The 19,008-nt window shown below is 35.1% G+C and overlaps 1 protein-coding gene across 3 annotated transcripts in view; it reads right to left on the bottom strand.

Moving 5' to 3' along the window:
• The window catches only part of LOC149800624 (stAR-related lipid transfer protein 5-like), a 124,951-nt gene that overhangs the window by 53,519 nt on the left and 52,424 nt on the right, over positions 1–19,008 (bottom strand). For all 3 annotated transcript variants that reach the window (XR_016420537.1, XM_089954614.1, XM_089954613.1), the window contains exon 3: positions 15,530–15,668. Coding sequence is in view for 2 of the 3 variants with exons in the window: in XM_089954614.1 (XP_089810740.1) it covers positions 15,530–15,668 (139 nt within the window). In the remaining variant the exon portion in view is untranslated. The remainder of the gene's footprint in view (positions 1–15,529; positions 15,669–19,008) is intronic.

Raw genomic sequence — 19,008 nt, forward strand, 5'->3', positions numbered from 1 at the left:
ATTATAATTGTACATTTGATAAGTGTCCTATCCCCTTAAGCCAATGGCTTTATAATTGTACATTTGATAAGTGTCCTATCCCCTTAAGCCTATGGTATTATAATTGTACATTTGATAAGTGTCCTATCCCCTTAAGCCAATGGTATTATAATTGTACATTTGATAAGTGTCCTATCCCCTTAAGCCAATGGTATTATAATTGTACATTTGATAAGTGTCCTATCCCCTTAAGCCAATGGCTTTATAATTGTACATTTGGTAAGTGTCCTATCCCCTTAAGCCAATGGGATTATAATTGTACATTTGATAAGTGTCCTATCCCCTTAAGCCAATGGTATTATAATTGTACATTTGATAAGTGTCCTATCCCCTTAAGCCAATGGTATTATAATTGTACATTTGATAAGTGTCCTATCCCCTTAAGCCAATGGCTTTATAATTGTACATTTGATAAGTGTCCTATCCCCTTAAGCCAATGGTATTATAATTGTACATTTGATAAGTGTCCTATCCCCTTAAGCCAATGGCTTTATAATTGTACATTTGATAAGTGTCATATCCCCTTAAGCCTATGGTATTATAATTGTACATTTGCTAAATGACCTATCCCCTTAAGCCAATGGTATTATAATTGTACATTTGGTAAGTGTCCTATCCCCTTAAGCCAATGGTATTATAATTGTACATTTGATAAGTGTCCTATCCCCTTAAGCCAATGGCTTTATAATTGTACATTTGATAAGTGTCCTATCCCCTTAAGCCTATGGTATTATAATTGTACATTTGATAAGTGTCCTATCCCCTTAAGCCAATGGTATTATAATTGTACATTTGATAAGTGTCCTATCCCCTTAAGCCAATGGTATTATAATTGTACAGTTGATAAATGACCTATCCCCTTAAGCCAATGGTATTATAATTGTACATTTGATAAGTGTCCTATCCCCTTAAGCCAATGGTATTATAATTGTACATCTGATAAATGACCTATCCCCTTAAGCCAATGGTATTATAATTGTACATTTGATAAGTGTCCTATCCCCTTAAGCCAATGGTATTATAATTGTACATTTGATAAGTGTCCTATCCCCTTAAGCCAATGGTATTATAATTGTACATTTGATAAGTGTCCTATCCCCTTAAGCCAATGGTATTATAATTGTACATTTGATAAGTGTCCTATCCCCTTAAGCCAATGGTATTATAATTGTACATTTGATAAGTGTCCTATCCCCTTAAGCCAATGGTATTATAATTGTACATTTGATAAGTGTCCTATCCCCTTAAGCCAATGGTATTATAATTGTACATTTGATAAGTGTCCTATCCCCTTAAGCCAATGGTATTATAATTGTACATTTGATAAGTGTCCTATCCCCTTAAGCCAATGGTATTATAATTGTACATTTGATAAGTGTCCTATCCCCTTAAGCCAATGGTATTATAATTGTACATTTGATAAGTGTCCTATCCCCTTAAGCCAATGGTATTATAATTGTACATTTGATAAGTGTCCTATCCCCTTAAGCCAATGGTATTATAATTGTACATTTGATAAGTGTCCTATCCCCTTAAGCCAATGGCTTTATAATTGTACATTTGATAAGTGTCCTATCCCCTTAAGCCAATGGTATTATAATTGTACATTTGATAAGTGTCCTATCCCCTTAAGCCAATGGTATTATAATTGTACATTTGATAAGTGTCCTATCCCCTTAAGCCAATGGCTTTATAATTGTACATTTGATAAGTGTCCTATCCCCTTAAGCCAATGGTATTTTAATTGTACATTTGATAAGTGTCCTATCCCCTTAAGCCAATGGTATTATAATTGTACATTTGATAAGTGTCCTATCCCCTTAAGCCAATGGTATTATCATTGTACATTTGATAAGTGTCCTATCCCCTTAAGCCAATGGTATTATCATTGTACATTTGATAAGTGTCCTATTCCCTTAAGCCAATGGTATTATAATTGTACATTTGATAAGTGTCCTATTCCCTTAAGCCAATGGTATTATAATTGTACATTTGATAAGTGTCCTATCCCCTTAAGCCAATGGTATTATAATTGTACATTTGATAAGTGTCCTATCCCCTTAAGCCTATGGTATTATAATTGTACATTTGATAAGTGTCCTATCCCCTTAAGCCAATGGTATTATAATTGTACATTTGATAAGTGTCCTATCCCCTTAAGCCAATGGTATTATAATTGTACATTTGATAAGTGTCCTATCCCCTTAAGCCAATGGTATTATAATTGTACATTTGATAAGTGTCCTATCCCCTTAAGCCAATGGTATTATAATTGTACATTTGATAAGTGTCCTATCCCCTTAAGCCAATGGTATTATAATTGTACATTTGATAAGTGTCCTATCCCCTTAAGCCAATGGTATTATAATTGTACATTTGATAAGTGTCCTATCCCCTTAAGCCAATGGTATTATAATTGTACATTTGATAAGTGTCCTATCCCCTTAAGCCAATGGTATTATAATTGTACATTTGATAAGTGTCCTATCCCCTTAAGCCAATGGTATTATAATTGTACATTTGATAAGTGTCCTATCCCCTTAAGCCAATGGTATTATAATTGTACATTTGATAAGTGTCCTATCCCCTTAAGCCTATGGCTTTATAATTGTACATTTGATAAGTGTCCTATCCCCTTAAGCCAATGGTATTATAATTGTACATTTGATAAGTGTCCTATCCCCTTAAGCCAATGGTATTTTAATTGTACATTTGATAAGTGTCCTATCCCCTTAAGCCAATGGTATTATAATTGTACATTTGATAAGTGTCCTATCCCCTTAAGCCTATGGCTTTATAATTGTACATTTGATAAGTGTCCTATCCCCTTAAGCCAATGGTATTATAATTGTACATTTGATAAGTGTCCTATCCCCTTAAGCCTATGGCTTTATAATTGTACATTTGATAAGTGTCCTATCCCCTTAAGCCAATGGTATTATAATTGTACATTTGATAAGTGTCCTATCCCCTTAAGCCAATGGTATTTTAATTGTACATTTGATAAGTGTCCTATCCCCTTAAGCCTATGGCTTTATAATTGTACATTTGATAAGTGTCCTATCCCCTTAAGCCAATGGTATTATAATTGTACATTTGGTAAGTGTCCTATCCCCTTAAGCCAATGGTATTTTAATTGTACATTTGATAAGTGTCCTATCCCCTTAAGCCAATGGTATTATAATTGTACATTTGATAAGTGTCCTATCCCCTTAAGCCAATGGTATTATAATTGTACATTTGATAAGTGTCCTATCCCCTTAAGCCAATGGTATTATAATTGTACATTTGATAAGTGTCCTATCCCCTTAAGCCAATGGTATTATAATTGTACATTTGATAAGTGTCCTATCCCCTTAAGCCAATGGTATTATAATTGTACATTTGATAAGTGTCCTATCCCCTTAAGCCAATGGTATTATAATTGTACATTTGATAAGTGTCCTATCCCCTTAAGCCTATGGTATTATAATTGTACATTTGATAAGTGTCCTATCCCCTTAAGCCTATGGTATTATAATTGTACATTTGATAAGTGTCCTATCCCCTTAAGCCAATGGTATTATAATTGTACATTTGATAAGTGTCCTATCCCCTTAAGCCAATGGTATTATAATTGTACATTTGGTAAGTGCCCTATCCCCTTAAGCCAATGGTATTATAATTGTACATTTGATAAGTGTCCTATCCCCTTAAGCCAATGGTATTTTAATTGTACATTTGATAAGTGTTCTATCCCCTTAAGCCAATGGTATTATAATTGTACATTTGATAAGTGTCCTATCCCCTTAAGCCAATGGTATTATAATTGTACATTTGATAAGTGTCCTATCCCCTTAAGCCAATGGTATTATAATTGTACATTTGATAAGTGTCCTATCCCCTTAAGCCTATGGCTTTATAATTGTACATTTGATAAGTGTCCTATCCCCTTAAGCCAATGGCATTTTAATTGTACATTTGATAAGTGTCCTATCCCCTTAAGCCAATGGTATTATAATTGTACATTTGATAAGTGTCCTATCCCCTTAAGCCAATGGTATTATAATTGTACATTTGATAAGTGTCCTATCCCCTTAAGCCAATGGTATTATAATTGTACATTTGATAAGTGTCCTATCCCCTTAAGCCAATGGTATTATAATTGTACATTTGATAAGTGTCCTATCCCCTTAAGCCAATGGTATTATAATTGTACATTTGATAAGTGTCCTATCCCCTTAAGCCAATGGTATTATAATTGTACATTTGATAAGTGTCCTATCCCCTTAAGCCTATGGCTTTATAATTGTACATTTGATAAGTGTCCTATCCCCTTAAGCCAATGGTATTATAATTGTACATTTGATAAGTGTCCTATCCCCTTAAGCCTATGGCTTTATAATTGTACATTTGATAAGTGTCCTATCCCCTTAAGCCAATGGTATTATAATTGTACATTTGATAAGTGTCCTATTCCCTTAAGCCAATGGTATTTTAATTGTACATTTGATAAGTGTCCTATCCCCTTAAGCCTATGGTATTATAATTGTACATTTGATAAGTGTCCTATCCCCTTAAGCCAATGGTATTATAATTGTACATTTGGTAAGTGTCCTATCCCCTTAAGCCAATGGTATTTTAATTGTACATTTGATAAGTGTCCTATCCCCTTAAGCCAATGGTATTATAATTGTACATTTGATAAGTGTCCTATCCCCTTAAGCCAATGGTATTATAATTGTACATTTGATAAGTGTCCTATCCCCTTAAGCCAATGGTATTATAATTGTACATTTGATAAGTGTCCTATCCCCTTAAACCAATGGTATTATAATTGTACATTTGATAAGTGTCCTATCCCCTTAAGCCAATGGTATTATAATTGTACATTTGATAAGTGTCCTATCCCCTTAAGCCAATGGTATTATAATTGTACATTTGATAAGTGTCCTATCCCCTTAAGCCTATGGTATTATAATTGTACATTTGATAAGTGTCCTATCCCCTTAAGCCAATGGTATTATAATTGTACATTTGATAAGTGTCCTATCCCCTTAAGCCAATGGTATTATAATTGTACATTTGATAAGTGTCCTATCCCCTTAAGCCAATGGTATTATAATTGTACATTTGATAAGTGTCCTATCCCCTTAAGCCAATGGTATTATAATTGTACATTTGATAAGTGTCCTATCCCCTTAAGCCAATGGTATTATAATTGTACATTTGATAAGTGTCCTATCCCCTTAAGCCAATGGTATTATAATTGTACATTTGATAAGTGTCCTATCCCCTTAAGCCAATGGTATTATAATTGTACATTTGATAAGTGTCCTATCCCCTTAAGCCAATGGTATTATAATTGTACATTTGATAAGTGTCCTATCCCCTTAAGCCAATGGTATTATAATTGTACATTTGATAAGTGTCCTATCCCCTTAAGCCTATGGTATTATAATTGTACATTTGATAAGTGTCCTATCCCCTTAAGCCAATGGTATTATAATTGTACATTTGATAAGTGTCCTATCCCCTTAAGCCAATGGTATTATAATTGTACATTTGATAAGTGTCCTATCCCCTTAAGCCAATGGTATTATAATTGTACATTTGATAAGTGTCCTATCCCCTTAAGCCAATGGCTTTATAATTGTACATTTGATAAGTGTCCTATCCCCTTAAGCCAATGGCATTATAATTGTACATTTGCTAAGTGTCCTATCCCCTTAAGCCAATGGTATTTTAATTGTACATTTGGTAAGTGTCCTATCCCCTTAAGCCAATGGTATTATAATTGTACATTTGATAAGTGTCCTATCCCCTTAAGCCAATGGTATTATAATTGTACATTTGATAAGTGTCCTATCCCCTTAAGCCAATGGTATTATAATTGTACATTTGATAAGTGTCCTATCCCCTTAAGCCAATGGTATTATAATTGTACATTTGATAAGTGTCCTATCCCCTTAAGCCTATGGCTTTATAATTGTACATTTGATAAGTGTCCTATCCCCTTAAGCCAATGGTATTTTAATTGTACATTTGATAAGTGTCCTATCCCCTTAAGCCAATGGTATTATAATTGTACATTTGATAAGTGTCCTATCCCCTTAAGCCAATGGTATTATAATTGTACATTTGATAAGTGTCCTATCCCCTTAAGCCAATGGTATTATAATTGTACATTTGATAAGTGTCCTATCCCCTTAAGCCAATGGTATTATAATTGTACATTTGATAAGTGTCCTATCCCCTTAAGCCAATGGTATTATAATTGTACATCTGATAAGTGTCCTATCCCCTTAAGCCAATGGTATTTTAATTGTACATTTGATAAGTGTCCTATCCCCTTAAGCCAATGGTATTATAATTGTACATTTGATAAGTGTCCTATCCCCTTAAGCCAATGGTATTATAATTGTACATTTGATAAGTGTCCTATCCCCTTAAGCCTATGGCTTTATAATTGTACATTTGATAAGTGTCCTATCCCCTTAAGCCTATGGCTTTATAATTGTACATGTGATACGTGTCTTATCCCCTTGTATAAGCTATGGTATTATAACTGATATTCCAAGCATACCAGAGCTACAGACATGCATGTAAAAAATCATGAAGTACAATTAAAATTAAAAACTACCTTAAATGACACCAGTAACAAAGGAAACCTGTCCATAAAAGATACTTTCAGGAATCCCCAGTACAATTACTCACACATTGGGTCTGTACATGATGACATTGATCTAATATAGACAGAGGACATGTGTATCTGTTACAAATATAAATAATATCACAGCATATAAAGGCAACTGTCACTAAATAAATATGTAACTATACAGATGATTTGTTTTGATTTTTTGCAACAGTGGTCAGAATGCATATCAGCTTTATTTGTAACAAAACTTAAAGTCTATGCCTGGATGCTTTTTGTCAAATTTGGTCAAGCTTTGTTCACTTGCTGTTGAGAGAAAGTCATTGAAATGCTTTTCGATTTTAAAAACATTTGCCATATTTGGTGGCAGATCAACAACACTCAGGTAAAATTTAAAAGCATTCTGTTCAAAACTGCTTTCTGTCAAATTTGTTCAAATTCTGTTGGGGCAGTTTTAAAAGAAGTCAATTAATGCTTTTTCTATCTTTTTATAATGGTTTCCATATTTGAGAGCAAAATCACCATCATTGTAAAAATTAAAAATCTATCTGTAAACTTCTCTTGATCAGTTTTTAAGAAGAATTTGGCGGCGTTTTTTAACTAACAGCAGCTTTAAATAGGAAAAAGAATGGATGATACAAGATGTGTGACATGTGATGGATTAAGGACCATACGTTTGATTGACCTCATGGCCAGATGAGCAAAGGCATTAGGATTTCATATATATGGTGAGCCATGGATTCGGGTCAAATCATGAATTTGGAATACCAAATGTGAGTTAAAGCTTGAGTAAACCTAGAATAAAATTTTGACCTTGCTACGTAATTCACAATTTGTTGTTACTATTTCATTCGCCTGGGGTTCTAAAAATTGATTTTTTCAACAGTGATTTTGCCAGAATGTAATGAATGATTACTCAGCCCCCCACCCCTACAATGCTTTATTAGACTCCAGCTGGAACTGTAGCATTAATTATGATGATGAAAATAACTAAAGTGACCTTTCTGACATGTTTGTGTTCTGGAAGTGTAGCACAAAATTGTTAGTCATTGCCATTGACCCCAACCATGGAATAGAAAATCACCACATTTGTCTCAATGTCAAGATATACTCACATGATATTGTCAACTGAATCTATGATTAATATTTTTTTTAAAGAAATTTCAGTTATTTAAGTGGCATCATTGAAGGTATTCAGCTGTAATATCTACAAACTGTGTTCGATTAAAATTCATTCACATTCATTGGTGTTGTCATATGCACAAGCCAGTAAAGTTACTCCCCCACACCCTAGTCAAGACCTGTGACAATAAAACCAATGTCACAATGCTCACTATCAACTTTGTTCACTAGAATGCAATTAAATACAAAGTGTGGTTTAAATTCACATGTACATGTATAGTTAACATACAGATAAACTCTGTTATTATGGTTTTGCTCAAAGTTGTTTGTTTGTACATTGTCGAATAATTTAGACCCTTTGTCATTATGAGTCAACAGTGATTTATTTTTAAACAGTTGCTCATGCCCAGGCATGGACAGCAACAAGAGATACCCCAAGTCCACCCAGCAAAAAGAGATGCTCAGGCTTGGTCTACAACAAGAGATGCCTGGGCCTGGCCTACAAAAAGAGATGCCCAGGTCTGGCCAGCATAAGAGCACATGGTTCTACTTATGTCCGACACTGCTAGCTGCTACTGAATGGCATTATCTTCATGTTTTCTGCATTCGTAGCATTCAGATCACATCTTTCTGATTTAACTCCATTAGTATGTACAGTACTGCTTCTGTTATGTGTGAACAGTGTATAAAATATCTTCAATATATTTTCATACCATTCAACTGAATTAAAATGTTATAAACTGGTTTGTTTTGTTTATGTGCTGTAAGTTTTCCAATTGCAATTAAATTAAATTTAATTAAATTAAAACTATAGCCATGTTTTATTAAGCCTTGTTGATGTTTTGTTTTTTTTGGCGTACGTGTACACATCACCATATTAAGATATTAATGATACTAATAAATTATGGGAATAATTGCTTCATTTTATGTGGTATTTTTGATGCAACGTTAAGTGGGGTATACCTGTATTCATAACTCCAAGAAGTACAAAAATGCAAGCAATAACATTTGACTTTATCTCAAGGTCAATTACGTCTACTGGTACTGTCAAAAGTGCAGGCATCTTGTTGGTCAGATCTGCACTGTATACATGCAGAATTAATTAAATACTGTAAGAAGTGTTTTCAAGGTGGCAACTATGGTCTCATACTGGAAACGAGATGAGCAACACATTCAATCAGAGCCAGCTACAGAATTCTGCTGCTGTGTTTTAGTGAAAAACCCATTTCATCATGAACATCCCTTCAGACAAAGTAGCCATGTAACCATTTTCAGCCATCAAGGCTCTTAGCTTCAATCATCATCATTTTAATACAGGAACAAGAATACATAGCAAGAAAGATTTTTTTATAAAAATATTGGTATAGCCATCTGTTCAAATGAATTAGCTCTTTCAAGATTTTTCAAATTTAGGAAGGTCACATTTGCATCTTTCTCATTGAGGATGAACCACATATAATAAGACGTCTTTTAGTGAAAACCCCATTTAACTAAAACTGTCAATTCAGGAGAAGTAGTGATAATAAGAGGTTCAAGATGGCCGAAATGGCCATGAAATTGGAGGTTGATTAGCAAAATTTTCATTTAGGACAAACTGGGCATACAATAAATCTTTCAGTGAAAACCCCATGTTTATATAACCATCTGTTCAGGAGAAGTAAAAATTTTTAAAGATGACCACTATGATGGCATATTTGATGTCCAAGAAGTGCTGATTTCAGTTAGAACCAATTAGAGCTTGATAACATCTTTCAGCAAAAACCTCATGTCAATATTACCCTCTATCTATTCACAAGTAGCAAAAGCTAGATTTTCAAGATGGCCACTATTTTCATTTAGAACAAACTTGATATCATATGAAGACTTTGGTGAAATCTGATGCTGATATGACTCAGAATAAATAGCGATAACATGATTTTTCCATGGCCACAACATTAAATGTCTGCCAGGCACTAGTAAAATTCAAAACCAACTTGATATCATAAGAAGTCTCTCCTGAAAACCCAGGACAATATGAACATTAGTTATCGAGGAGTAATGAGTGCAAGATTTTCAATAAAGCCATCATGGCATCCATACTGGATGTCATACCAGAATTTCTATAGTAGATCTACTAGCTGAGCATCAGACTTGTAATCTTAGGGGTTGGGGGTTTCATACCTTCTCAGGTCAGTCCAAGTTGACTGACTCAGTGTTTCCTTGGGAAAGGCATAAAGCTTCCATTTCCTCAGGATAATAGAACCAAAAATGTAATAAAAATGTCATAAAAATTAACAAAACATTTTTCATTCAGGACCCACTAGATATCAAAGTTTTTAGTGAAACCCTCATTTCAAAATGACAACCATTCATGAGGAGCTGCAATAACAAGACTTTCAAAATGGCCACTGTGGCAACCATACTGGATGTCTGAGAGGTACCATTTTTTTTAAAGTCAAACTATACCTTTTTTTAAGTCAAACTGGATTTAATGTGTTTTAAAGTTTTATGGCAAACCTCCCAGCAGTTTAGGAGGATAGTGATAATAAACTTGTGTTATCAGATGACATACAGATGACATACAGATGACAGATGGATTAAAGATGAAGAACAATAGACCTTCACATAGGCTACGACCAGTAGACATAACAGAAATTAATTTGGTTTTCTATTTTTTTAATTATTTTTCTTAAAATCTGCTTCATGATCTTTTATTAGTATCCACCATTCAAGGTCAGATTTTACCTGGTGAAAGTCACAGCATTTGGCACAACCAAGAAGTGACAACCAGTGTGACCAATACAAGAAGCACAGTTCATGCATCAGACATTACCTTGATTAGCCACAACAGCTGAGACTTCACATGAAATGTATGCAGTCCACTCATCTAATTTCTACACAGATTCACATTTACAATACACAGTTAACCTGCTGTGGGTAACCTACCATAATATACAAATAGGTATTGTGGCCGAGTGGTCTAAAGCGCTCTTCGTTACGGATCACTGCCATCTCACCTCTGTCTGCGGCGGTTCGAGTCTAAGATTCAGCCAATGTGGGTATGTGAGAAAGCTTGCCAGTAGCTTCTCGTGGGTCGGTGGTTCTTTCCTGGGTTTTCCCAGGTTCTTCCTCCACCATTAATACTGGCCGCCATGTATAGCCAATCAAGTGCTGAAAAATGGCGTTAAACCCCACAACAACAACAACAACAACAAATAGGTATCTAGTTATTAATATGGAACATTTACCACAAAGTAAACATTTATTCATACTTTAAACTGCACTGCACTGGTCAGAAAGGGTTCTCTGTGAAGGCTGGGATGTATATATCATACAAAAACCTATGTTAGTAAAGCATAAAATATAGGTCACACTGACTTACACTTGTAAGGGTGCAGTACTAGCAGAGATGCATCTAGTCAAGTTTCATGATTCAACACAAGCACTCAAAAATGAAATTTAAACAAAAAATTTCAACAAAGTCACTGAAGCATGAAATATATGTCACAGAGACCTATTTTTGTAATAAGGCTGGAATATGTATTCAGATGCATCCTCTACCAAGTTTCAGGATTCTGGGGAGGAAAGTATGTCATGTTAAAAACTCATGTGGTCATGAGCCAAATATCCAAACTTAAATAAAATTAATAAAAGATGAAATACAGGTCACAATGAGATTCTTTTGTTGGATGCATTATACTAACAGACATGCATGGCATCATGATTATAGAATGAGCACTGCCTCAGCAATGAACATCCAAACAAAATTTAACTAAAGTCAGTGAAGCATAAAATATAGGAAAAGATCAGGTATAAGACACTGTATTTCTTCTTTTAGCACATACTGGCCAAAAATCAATTCCAGAGAAGTATGCAAGTTATCTATATTTAAAGTGCAGTGCATATTTGTGTGGAAGTGAATGATAAATTAAATGGGATTTTATTCAACTCAGAAACAATAGGCACAAATGGATCCAGAATTGTGTGTGTTATGAAGCATATCTCTTTGGGTGAATTCCAGGACTAAGAAAACATAATTAGGATGCTTGCATTTTCATGCTGGTACTCTATTGGTGTGACCATATAATTTTTCAAGATGAATACTTTAGACAACCAATTTATCTCCCTTGACTTCAATCTGAACCATTAGAAAATCAATTTATCTCCTCTGAACTTGACTTCAAAGCCTGCACATCTAAGAAATTTCTTCTAAAATAATGTCAGGTAAACATGATTGTCTAATGAACAGGTGTAAATTTGAAAGATCTCTTAAGAATTATTTCACCGCCTAACATTAAAGGATAATCATTGTCATATAAATATATACCATATATACACCACTTATAAGTCCAACTACAAAGAGCACAGACACAGATCAACCATCACATTACTGTGCCAGCAGGTCAGAGTCAATTTGGCATGTCAGGAATAATCAGCAGAACAAACAACAAAAGACCATGATCTGCTGGTACATTATACAACAGCATATCAGGGTCAATGTCGATTGAAGTCAGATTCAACTTATAAGCAAGCACCGTAAATACTCGCTTATAAGATGAGTCTAACTACAAACAGACTGAGGACTACTGTACCAGCATATCTAGGCCTGTGTAGTTTGTAAGGTGTAATCAGTAGAACGAACAACACCAACCCTGATCTGCAGGTACATTATGCTATGAAAGCTAAGGATCCTTGCTGTTAGTGGTTTGACTTGACTTACAAGCAAGTGTATATATATATATATATATATATATATATATATATATATATATATATATATATATATATATATATATATATATATATATATGGTATTTCCTCATGTATATGTGGGTGTAAATGTGAAAGTCATAAAAACATCAATGCTGTCACATATCGTGTTAACAGATAAAGGTCTATTCTCTTGCTTCTAATGATTTCAAGCAAATGGCAACTCACCTTTCACTGCATGACAAAGATTTGGGTAAATGATGCTTACATTTTAGAATGTACCATTTGCAAGTACTATAAACAAGGTAATGGCTGGAACAAGCTGAGATGTATTGCAAATTCCACCTTTGAAAACACTGGACAACAAATTTTTACAAAAGTCATGTTACTGAAATAAAATTAGTCAATTCTTATCAATTTTTATGTGCTGAACACGAATATGACAGTCAAATTGCAAAATTGGCTCTAGTTTTTTTGTAATCTGCAAGAAATTAATGTTTACATAACGAAATGCATTCCAATAGTAAAAGGTCAACTGTAATAGCCCACCTATAAAAAATCAAGTCATTGACTACATCTTAGATTTCTTCGCCTGTCTCTTGTACAGCTGTTCGGGAGCATCTCTGAGGAGTGTCCAGCAGTAGTCAGCCAGCATTGTAGTGGACCATTTTCCCTGGTATCTTTGTTCCATTGTTGCGATATCTTGATGAAAACGTTCGCCGTGTTCATCACTAACAATACCACAGTTGCTAGGAAAGAAATCCAAATGGGAATGAAGGAAGTGAATCTTTAGAGACATATTGCAGCCAAGTTTCTTATACTTCATCAACATGTCTTCTACTAGTTCCTTATAGTTTTCTGCCCTAACATTTCCGAGGAAGTTTGTAGAAACTAGGCGAAAAGCATTCCATGCATGTTTCGCGTCACCTTCCAGCAAGCTGTTGAACCTGTCATCTTTGAAAAGCTCTCGAATCTGAGGACCCACAAAAACTCCCTCTTTAATCTTTGCTTCGCTGAGTCGAGGGAATTTTTCATGCAGGTATCGGAATGCTGGCAAAGTACGGTCAATGGCTTTCACGAAGTTCTTCATCAAACCTAGTTTGATGTGAAGGGGTGGTAGCAAGATTTTCTGAGCCTCAACCAGAGCTGGGTGTTGGATATTCTTCTCTCCAATGGCTACATTCTGCCTGTGAGTCCATTCCTTCCTCATGTAGTGCATTTCCCTTGCTCGGCTATCCCACTCGCATAAGAAACACATGTATTTTGTATATCCTTGCTGCAGTCCCATTAAAAGGGCAACTACCTTCAAATCACCACAGAGGTGCCAGCTGTACTTGTTATACTCAATGGAATTCAGTAGCTGCCTTAAGTTATCGTATGTCTCTTTCATGTGGACAGCATACGCTACTGGAATAGATGGAAGAATGTTTCCATTGTGCAAAAGCACAGCCTTGAGACTCAGTTTCGAAGAGTCCACAAATAGTCTCCATTCTTGTGGGTCATGAGTGATTTTTAAAGCATTCATGAGGCCCTCAATATCGGAACAGAATATCAGATTACTTTCCTTTCTGAAGAAAGGCTCCAATTGCTGGTGGCGCTTTCGATATGCAGTAATTGTGACATCTTCTTCTAGAAGATTCCATTGTTGGAGTCTTGATCCTAGCAATTCTGCCTTGTTCTTTGATAAGTCCAAATCACGAATCAGGTCATTTAGTTCTTCCTGTGTTATTCTGTGTGGGGTTGATGATGCACCACAGTGAAAATCTGGATCACTGCATGCTGATGGACCAGGAGAAGAACAGGTCGACTCACCTTTGTCTTCGTCAGATGAATCAAGAGAATATTCTGCTGGAGGTTCTGGAATAGGAAGTCCCTCACCATGTGGAACTGGTCTCAATGCAGACGGAATGTTTGGGTAGACTATTCTCGACTTCTTTCGCTTCGTTATTCCGCCGGAAAGAGGAGGAACCAAGCAGAAGTAACAGTCATTTAGGTGGTTGCTTGGCTCTCTCCACACCATTGGGACTGCAAACGGCATTGATGACCTTTTGCAATTCAACCACTGTGAAAGCTGTGTTGTACATGTAGCACAGCATATATGCGGAGCCCAAGGCTTGTCTTGGTCACCAACCTTGCAGCCGAAGTAAAGATGATATGCCTTCTTCACTTGAGAATTGATACTTTTCTTCTGGTTGGCAAATGTCACTTCCCCACAAATATAGCAAAAATTGTCCGCGGTATTAACACACTTTCGAGGCATTACTGTTCTTTATTGTACGTAAATGGATAAAATAATAAGTTTTATGTAACAGTAGCTTGAACTGTCTCGCACAACGTCTAAAATATTTTAAATGCTGAACCTATCTGATTGGGCTTTATATAGTACACTGCTTACGTCAGCTTCAGCAGCCGCCTGGCATTAGTATAATAGGCCTACACATGTATAGTACACTGCTGACGTCAACTTACTTCAGCAGCCGCATGGCATTAGTATTGCATTGCATCAGAAAATGATGCAATCAACTGTGGATGATGTGAGCATGATGGTATTATGCAATGTTACATCATTATTCCGGATGTTGCTGCAGTCCTACTGGAGAAATTTACACAGTGAAACATAGAAAATGAGGTATATGAATATCTTCAAAACGAGAGCCAATACAAATTTTTCACGGTTATATTCGTGTTCGGCACACCAAAATACTACAGATTAGGGCCTTTTCAAGTCAGTAATGATTTCACTGTTGACCAGTGAAATTAATGGACCATTAAATTTTTGCAAATATTAGTTGGTTTAAAAAAATATTACATCTTAATTTTAGTGTCTGTGCAGGGAAATACAAAATTTGGTAAATGATTTAAAACAACTTTTTGTGAAATTGAAATTTCTGTCAACTTTCATGTTTTTCATTCAATCTGATTGTGAAAATGGTGAAAGAAAATAAATAAGCCATAATTAAGAAGTTACCCCAAATAAGGAGTTACACATATAAGAAATGGCACATTAGTTTTTTTTATATTGTTTTATTAAAATTAAGGATTTACCTCTTGCAGCCATTCCAAGATGTCAACTTTTGTCATACTCTTGTCCCATTTGAGTCGTGGTCCTTTCTCTGGTGGCAATGGGTCTACATAGTGAAATACTGTTTTTGGTGGAGCATTTATCTCAGCCTCTCCTTTATATCTGCAGAAAGATGGTATAAATTATATAAAACCCAAAAATGCTAAACTGGTTTTGATCACTTCTACATGTACATACAGTAAGTTGGCCATAGCCTGCAGGCCAAGCCCATCCCCTGGCTAGTGGTCAAACGGTGGTGCATACATCAAGATGTATCCCCTTATCAAATAACATGAGTCTGTTGCCAACTGTACACATCAGGATTTATCCACATACCAAGTAACACAAGTCTGTGACCAACTGTACACATCCAGATTTATTCACTGATATAGTAACACAAGTCTGTGACCAACTGTACACATCAAGATTTATCCACATACCAAATAACACAAGTCTGTGGCCAACTGTACACATCATGATATATCCACATACCAAATAACACGAGTCTGTGGCCAACTGTATACAACAAGATGCAAGATGTATCAACATACCATGTAGCATGAGACTGGACAATTGAATACATCAAGATTAATCCAGAAACCAAGTAATGCTTAAGTCTGTGGCCAACTCTATAAATCAAGATTTATGCACATAACAAATAACAAGTCTATGGCCAACTGTCCACACTAAGGTTTATTCATATACCAAGTAACACGTGTCTGTGGCCAACTGTACTCATTAAGATTTATCCACATACCAAGGAACATGAGTCTCTGTCTAACTGTAAATATCATGATTTATCCATATACCAAGTAACATATGTCTGTGGCCAACTGTACACATCAAGATTTATATATATATATATATATATATATATATATATATATATATATATATATATATATATATATATATATATATATATATATATATATATATATATATATATATATATATATATATATATATAGTAACATCAGTCTGTGGCCAACTGTACTTGAGAAACTAACAACATAAAAAACTTTAACTTTGAGGTGATCTAGGGTGTTAGCAGATGGATTTACAAACATAAGGATAGACAGATGCCAAAGTAACTGATACGTAAAGCTTCTACCTTGACAGGCTCCATCCAGGATGAAATAAGGTATTTTATGTCATTATGTATCAGATGACACTGTCACAGATGCTGTTAGCATTTTTACAAGTCATGAAATAATAAACTGAATGTTTTATTCTTTGGAACAGCAACAAAGTAAATTTTAACAGTGTTGTGATTGTATTTATCTAATTTGGTAACATGACATGATTCTTTTATATTAGTACATCATGCAAGCCAATATTTTGTATTTTGAAACATGGAAATTGAGTTAAGAAAGGTAACTGAAATAATTAAGTTAAGATTTGTTTTCATTTTTCTTGCTACTGATCAAAGAAGCATAGCAAGAAGAAATTAAATTTGTTCCTCATTGTAATAAGAAACCAAGCCAATATTATTCCCCTGGATAAAATGACAAATCTTGACACCAAAGAAAACAATCAATGAGAGTGTTGAAAGGAAAACTGATGTAACTGTTCACAATTTTTCTAGTCTTTTTACATAGTCACATTGGTTACAATCTACATTTCAAGAAATTATTTACTTTTGCATTCTAAAAGATACAAGCAGAATCTTAACAGCACACTCACCTGTAAACCTCCAAACTCTATGGACATAATCCTTTGTTTCACAAGTCACCATTCAGTCACTGGTAGTTAGAATTAGAGCAAATTGCAATGTGTTCTATATTAATTAAATGGATATTTAAATTTGCAGCATAAACTTTAAATGTTGAAAATGTTCATGAAATTAGAAACATGATAGCAGATTAATTGGCTCTAATTAGCAACAGTAATTTGTATATAATTTTAATGAAAAAATATTTTTATGCGTAAAATCTGATAATTTTTGCCAGGCTTCTACACCTAATGCACATTTATTTCAATCTAATATTTTGTTGCAAAGAATGAAAGTGAGCATGGGTGTTAATAGATATGTAATAATCACTCACATGTAAGCAAAATCACTCACTTGTAAGCAAATAATTATTGAGAAATTAAAAGTTTAATATAACAAAGTAAACAGATTTCCATGTCAGACACTGAAGATGGTTAGAGAAACTGATATTAGTTGACTCAGGAGGAAAGTATTTATTACACTGGTCAACAGTGAAATCATTACTGACTTGAAAAGGCCCTAATCTGTAGTATTTTGGTGTGCCGAACACGAATATAACCGTGAAAAATTTGTATTGGCTCTCGTTTTGAAGATATTCATATACCTCATTTTCTATGTTTCACTGTGTAAATTTCTCCAGTAGGACTGCAGCAACATCCGGAATAATGATGTAACATTGCATAATACCATCATGCTCACATCATCCACAGTTGATTGCATCATTTTCTGATGCAATGCAATACTAATGCCATGCGGCTGCTGAAGTAAGTTGACGTCAGCAGTGTACTATACATGTGTAGGCCTATTATACTAATGCCAGGCGGCTGCTGAAGCTGACGTAAGCAGTGTACTATATAAAGCCCAATCAGATAGGTTCAGCATTTAAAATATTTTAGACGTTGTGCGAGACAGTTCAAGCTACTGTTACATAAAACTTATTATTTTATCCATTTACGTACAATAAAGAACAGTAATGCCTCGAAAGTGTGTTAATACCGCGGACAATATTTGCTATATTTGTGGGGAAGTGACATTTGCCAACCAGAAGAAAAGTATCAATTCTCAAGTGAAGAAGGCATATCATCTTTACTTCGGATGCAAGGTTGGTGACCAAGACAAGCCTTGGGCTCCGCATATATGCTGTGCTACATGTACAACACAGCTTTCACAGTGGTTGAATTGCAAAAGGTCATCAATGCCGTTTGCAGTCCCAATGGTGTGGAGAGAGCCAAGCAACCACCTAAATGACTGTTACTTCTGCTTGGTTCCTCCTCTTTCCGGCGGAATAACGAAGCGAAAGAAGTCGAGAATAGTCTACCCAAACATTCCGTCTGCATTGAGACCAGTTCCACATGGTGAGGGACTTCCTATTCCAGAACCTCCAGCAGAATATTCTCTTGATTCATCTGACGAAGACAAAGGTGAGTCGACCTGTTCTTCTCCTGGTCCATCAGCATGCAGTGATCCAGATTTTCACTGTGGTGCATCATCAACCCCACACAGAATAACACAGGAAGAACTAAATGACCTGATTCGTGATTTGGACTTATCAAAGAACAAGGCAGAATTGCTAGGATCAAGACTCCAACAATGGAATCTTCTAGAAGAAGATGTCACAATTACTGCATATCGAAAGCGCCACCAGCAATTGGAGCCTTTCTTCAGAAAGGAAAGTAATCTGATATTCTGTTCCGATATTGAGGGCCTCATGAATGCTTTAAAAATCACTCATGACCCACAAGAATGGAG

Source organism: Sinohyriopsis cumingii, chromosome 4 (assembly GCF_028554795.1).
Source record: "Sinohyriopsis cumingii isolate HCF-2022 chromosome 4, ASM2855479v2, whole genome shotgun sequence".
Taxonomy (NCBI): Eukaryota; Metazoa; Mollusca; class Bivalvia; order Unionida; family Unionidae; genus Sinohyriopsis; species Sinohyriopsis cumingii.